Here is a 6,368-nt window from a genome sequence, read left to right as displayed (position 1 = left end):
CAATGGCCACTTTAAAACTACAAGCCAGAAATGGCTCCGTACAAGCAGCAAACGAACGCTGGAGAAACCTCTCCTCCTGTTAAAACGCACCGAGGTATCTATTCTTACAAGAATTCTTACAGGTCAATGTCTAATCGGCACACATGCTTCGAGATTGGGAGTGAGCGCGCCAGATTACTGTCGCAGCTGCAGATGCGAAGAAGAGGAAGAGAGTGTACAGCACCTTATATGCGAGCGCCCGGCACTCAGCAGAAGACGGCTACAGACGTTCGGAAAGCCCTCTCTACAAGGTAGGGGTGGGTAATGACGCAATTTTTCATGCGTTGATACATTGGCGAAAACGCACTATAATGCTCTAACGCATTGAGTTAACGCAATTGCGCCACGACATAATGTATCGAGTATCGATATTGCATTGCCGAATTGTGCGTCGCTAATTTTTGTGGGTATATTGGCGCATTTTCAATTGTGTTTTCCGCGAACGTTTTTCAAGAAGATTTTCATTCAATACGTTGAGTCTGTGTAACCGTGCTCTTTTGGAAGTAAGTAACTTAATTCTTTAACTAATTTTGAAATAAAATTCTAATTCTGCGCTATCCACAGGAGTTGCTTCATCCGAACGTTGTTATCTTTTGCCGAGTGCCTTACAACACACATACATATTCAGTCACAAAGGTGATTCTGCGTAATTGGGCTCCTTTTGGAAGTAAGTTACATAATTATTTAACTATTTTGAAGTAAAATTCTAATTCTGTGCTTTCCACAGGAGCTGCTTCATCCGAACGTTATCTTTTGCCTGGCGCCTTACAAACACATACATACATATTAATTCACACTGATTCAGCGTATTAGTGCACAAATGTAGGTGCTAATTAAAAAAAATATCAATTGAAGTAAAGGTATTGTACATACATATATTGTTAACGTGTTTAAAAAAGCTCGTGATATGTCTAAAAAGAAAAGCACTGTATGGCTTCATTTCTCTGAAGAAAAAGAGAAGAAAGTGAAATGCCTTTTTTGCGGCCAAGTGTTATCGGTTTCCAACGGGTCGACATGTGGACTTATTCGCCATTTAAACAAAAGACATCCGACGCAAATAATTACAAGGCAGGGGTTACAAGAATGTGAGATATCAGTGAGCAACGTATCTGATGAAAACAACTATTCTGCGTCACAACCTGGAGCGCGAGAATCGGTACATGATGCGAGGCCTTCAAATACCTCCTCACGAGCTGGGACAATTAGTCAGTACTTCGAGAGGCCACTTCCAATGACAAAACAGCGCAATATCGACAACCAGTTGGTAAAAATGGTGGTGAAAGAATATCAGCCTTTGTGTATTGTGGAGGATCCGGAGTTCAAAAGATTTATTAATATGTTAAATCCGAACTACAAGCTTCCTACAAGGAAAACACTGTCCACATCACTCATTCCAGCGGCCTACAAGGAAACATTGGAAGCGGTCAAAAATCGTCTAAGTAAGGCCTTTGCAATATGTTTAACAGTTGATGGATGGACCTCCCGAGCACACGATAGCTTCTTTAGCGTTACTGCGCACTATATATCGGAAAGCAGCGAGCGAACTTTTTTGGCATCAGATCTGATTACCTGTGTTTCATATGCTGACCGTCATACAGGAGAAAACATCAAAAATAAGCTGCGTGAGATATGTGACGAGTGCGGAATAGCAAATAAAATTGCGGTTATAGTGACCGATAACGCCGCAAATATGAAGGCTGCAGTACGTGATGGTGGTTGGCGGCATTGGGGCTGTTTCGCACACACTTTAAATTTGATTGCACAGGCAGGTTTAACAGAAATTCAGGCGGTATTAGATAAGGTTAAATCTATAGTTCGTTTTTTTAAAAAAAGCTCCTATGCATACGCCAAGCTCAAAAATACATCAGAAAGCATGCAGATTCCCATGTTAAAGTTAATAAATGATGTTGTTACGCGGTGGAATTCAACGTACGAAATGTTGGAGCGATTTTTAAAACTTAAAGATGCTGTGATTGCAACCTTAGCTTTAGTGAAGTCGTCTATGCAGGTCAGAGACGAATTTGTGAAGGGTATTGCTCCTTTAAATAACGAAGAGTGGCTGATTGTAGCGGAAGTTGTAAAGGTAATGGAAATTTTTAAATGCATCACTACCTTAGTAAGTCAGGAGAAACATGTTAGCGCTTCTTCTATAATGCTTTATGTAAAACAGCTAAAAAAACATTTGCAATCTTTTGCCATTAAAGAACTGGCTTGCTCAGTACAAAAGATGGTCCAGAAGCTAGTTCATGAACTAAATGATAGATTTAAGGATATTGAAACAAATGAGCTAATAACACAGGCAACAATTTTAGATCCTCGTTTAAAAAAATTTGGCTTCATAAATGAACTCTCTTACAAAAGTGCTGTAGACAAATTGTATTCAAAAGTAGCAAACATTACCATTGCAAACCAGGAGATTGAAATTGTTGAGGCAAATGAAAGTCAGTAGGTTCAATGTAGCAATGTTGAAGAAAAATTTGATTTAGTTTGGAAGGATTTTGACAATCAATTTCAACAATTTACACGGCCACAAAGCCAATTAGCAAGTGCCATAATAGAATTAGATAAATATTTGGCTGAACCGATTCTGCCAAGAGAAGACAGCCAAGGCAAACCACAAGATCCTCTCAGTTGGTGGAATCAACGTAAACATATCTATCCTAAATTATACCAGTTAGTTAAAAGGAGGTTATGCATTTCGGCGACATCCGTTCCATGCGAACGCATTTCTTCCCATGCCGGACAAATAGTGACAGAAAAGCGAGAAAATTTAGATGCTTCAAAAATATCACAAGTCGTATTTTTGAACTACAATTTAAAATGAACTGATGTTTAATCTTTTCTGTAAGATGTACTTAATTTTCCTGCTAGAATTAATTCATTTTTCGTATATTATATTATTTACTTAAAACACCGAAATCGTCTTGTCATTGCACACGTTTTCGTAAATGAATTTTTATAATTATATTTAATTAGGGAATGCGCCCGTTAAAAGCAGTACACATGTAACAAATATATTTAATATATCGAAACTGCCTTTGATAGACTATATATTTATATATCGCTTATGAAATGTAGATGTACATACGCGGATGTATATTTAGTGATATATATTTTTTTCTTTAGATATACCTAGATATATATGCCATACCTAAAAACAAGAAACTCAAAGACTTAATTTATGTAATGTACCTTAAAATATGTAAATATAAAGCTGACATTTTTAATATAATAAATGTAATGAATAAATACAAAATACCTTGATGAATATGAAATGATTTAGATTGTTTCATTTATGGATGAACAAAATATATTTACATTTATATCAAATATGAGGACTACTTACATTCATACAAATAAATTCACATTATTTTCTTATAAATATGTCTTATAGCAGGAGCACAAGAAAAAAATTACACTAACAAATTATGCGCATAATGAAAGTAAGAAGTAAAAGAAATGTACAACAAACACATCATTTTGGCACTCAGTACCACCGAAGCGAATGAAAAAAGAAAAATCAACTCTTCTGTGATCTCATAGCGCTGCGCTGCTACGTTGCGATTAATATGATTACGTTTTGAGTTACTGCGGTATTGACAGTGCGTTAACGCAGGTAGCGCAACACTGAGTGTCAGCGCAATAACGCAACGCAACGCTGCGTTACCCATGCCTACTACAAGGCCTTGCAGAGGTATCGGAAATCAATATAAGAGCACTATTGAAATTCGTCACGTTAACGAATTGGTTTGATCCCAAGTAAGCGCCGCAACATCATAGGGGAACAAAGATTGCATATGGTATCACAATGGGCCTTTAGTTGGCCTAAGTGTAATGGGGATTCACTCTCCATAGCCATCTCAACCTAACCTAACCTAAAAGCAATTTACTTAAATTTAGTCTTAAATGATAGAAATTACCTTCTACTTCCTTGATCAAAAGTTTTTTTCTCGGCATAGATCTTCACTAAAACACAATTACTGAAGAAACAAGTAGAACGTAGAGGTGGAGAAACATCGATGTTTGCCAACATCGATATTTTTCAAAACTTGAGAATTAGGCTATCTAACCTTTCACTTCAAACGCCTATAAAAATATAGAGTTTAGTTTTTTCTACATTTAGCATGGAAATAATAAATCATAATGTTGTTGTCCCTTCAAGGGCTTGAGGTCAAAAACTACTTATGTATAAATGAGACAGTTTTTTAAAGTCTTAAAAATTATTAAAATTTGTTTTGACCCAAGGGTAATTAATTTGAATATAACAAATTATGTTTAATCCTTTTGTCTTTTCAAGGGCTCGATATCAAAAATTACTTATGTATAAATGAGGAATGATTCAATAATAAAAGGCATCGTACAGTTTCCTCAGTAAAAACTCTATCAGCTGATTGCCAAAAGATGCATACTGCTGAGATAACCTGTGGGTATGTGTGTAACCTTTTTAAAGGAGTGTCAAAACTAATGTCACTAGTGAGTAAACCTTTAATTATTGAATCATGTAAAAACGTACCTTTGCTGACTTATGAATAATTATTTTACTTTTTAAGCGCAAATAACTGTAGGTTTGCAATTTGCAAAAACATCGATTTTGAGAAAAAAAACATCGATGTTAGCGGCTCATATAAACACATAGATGCATCGATGATTCTCCAGCTATACTAGAACGACTGAAGCCGTAGAGAGAAAAAACTATTACAACATTGACTGTTTTCAGGTAGACATATGTCAAAGGGAGAGCTGTGGAGGGAGTTTTCATGGCTACCATTCAGTAGATCAGTTATTTAGCGTTAGGAATAGTATATTTTCGTGTTTTTGGCTTCTTGTCCTTGTCTAGCAGACGCATTTTATAATATTGTCGTTTTAAACAACCATCTGATTTTCAGGGTAACTATCTCCCCTGACAAAGCTTTACAGGGCAGAGAATGTCTTCTTTGCCTTATAAAAGCTGGATTATGCAAAACTTACAGGCTAACCTAATATTCGCGGCTTGCGTTTTGGTACGCACGCCGTCGAATTTGTTTTTTTGCGTCACCCGAAATTGGCTTGCGTGCGTTTGCATTTGATATCAATGAGCGAAACGTCAAACCAAAATGTCACGCATAGGGATGAAACGGTACTATGCATACCTACACTTTTATTTATTTATTGTGTAGCCTATGAACAATAATTCTTAGCCTACAAGAGTAAAAATATAACAGTATTTAAAAAATGAGTTCAAAAGATTGACAAAAATATTTCTTTGTAAAGAAAAATCAAGCTCGATAAAAGTTGAGATCTGGTTAAGTTCGATTAAGGCACGGGTAAGAGGTGCATTACGGGCATAGATAGTTCTATTATTATTGCCATAAAACGGATAGTAACTACGCAGTTCCCTTCTCGGAACATTAAAATTGATTTTCTCTCAAAAGACCGGACAGTCAAGAACACCCTGGATAATGCTAAGAACAAAAGTCAAAGAGAGGACAGACCTCCTGCTTTCCAGAGAATTTAAATTTAAAAGAAGCAATCGAGAATTGTATGACGGGACGGGATCAGTGAAATGAAAAGATCGCAAAGCATATTTAAGGAAAACCTTTTGAACGCGTTCAATCCTGTCAATGTTAAACTGATGAAAAGGCCGCCAAATTATTGCAGCATAATCAAGATGTGAACGCACAAATGAGGTGTGGAGCAATTTCCACGTATAAGGATCAGAAAATTCAGCACAGTTCCGCCGAACGAAACCAAGCATAGCATAAGATTTCGAAATAATGAAATTAACATGATTATTAAAAGTAAATTTAGAGTCGAATATAACCCCAAGGTCCTTAATCTCATTAACACTGCGTAAAACACAGTTAGATATTCTGTATGAACTTTCAAATTTGGAGCACAATTTCGAATAACTAACATGAAAACATTTATTTATATTTAAGCAAAGATGCGATCTAATACACCATGAGTAAAGATTCTCAATATCCGATTGAAGTTTCAGCATATCCAGACTGTTATTTACCACTGAGTAGATCTTCATGTCGTCGGCATATAGCAAAGAACTGGCATGAGAAAAACACGAAGTAATGTAATTGATAAACAAAGTAAACAGTAGAGGACCAAGAATGCTCCCCTGAGGAACTCCTGAAGTGGCAGTAAAAGCATCAGACGACACATTATCAATGGTGACTATGCACCGCCTTTTGCATAAATAGGATTTAAGCCATTGCAGGAAGATTGAGTGGAACCCAAGACAAGCAAGTTTATGAATTAGTATTTTGTGGGAGACTGTATCGAAAGCTTTCAAGAAATCAGTATATATGCAGTCCACTTGGCTTCCGGCAGTAAAAGCG

General features: G+C 36.5%; 1 protein-coding gene across 1 annotated transcript; it reads left to right on the top strand.

Moving 5' to 3' along the window:
* The first annotated feature begins 295 nt into the window (after positions 1 to 295).
* LOC118744144 (zinc finger BED domain-containing protein 6-like) lies at positions 296 to 2,898 on the top strand. The gene is made up of 3 exons (XM_036476922.1): positions 296 to 542; positions 604 to 706; positions 767 to 2,898. Exon 3 carries the CDS (start codon positions 947 to 949, stop codon positions 2,486 to 2,488), a length of 1,542 nt encoding a protein of 513 aa, XP_036332815.1. The 5' UTR covers positions 296 to 542; positions 604 to 706; positions 767 to 946; the 3' UTR covers positions 2,489 to 2,898.
* The last annotated feature ends 3,470 nt before the right edge of the window (positions 2,899 to 6,368 follow it).

Source organism: Rhagoletis pomonella, unplaced genomic scaffold (genome assembly GCF_013731165.1).
Source record: "Rhagoletis pomonella isolate Grant_MI unplaced genomic scaffold, Rhpom_1.0 Rhpom_scaffold_00008, whole genome shotgun sequence".
NCBI classification, from domain to species: domain Eukaryota; kingdom Metazoa; phylum Arthropoda; class Insecta; order Diptera; family Tephritidae; genus Rhagoletis; species Rhagoletis pomonella.
The sequence above is the reverse complement of the archived record's forward strand: the minus strand, read 5'-3'. Positions and strand labels throughout refer to the sequence as shown.

Bases quoted from the DNA above. Each gene is read 5' to 3' on its own strand.
- LOC118744144 (XM_036476922.1), top strand. From the start codon at position 947: ATGTCTAAAAAGAAAAGCACTGTATGGCTTCATTTCTCTGAAGAAAAA.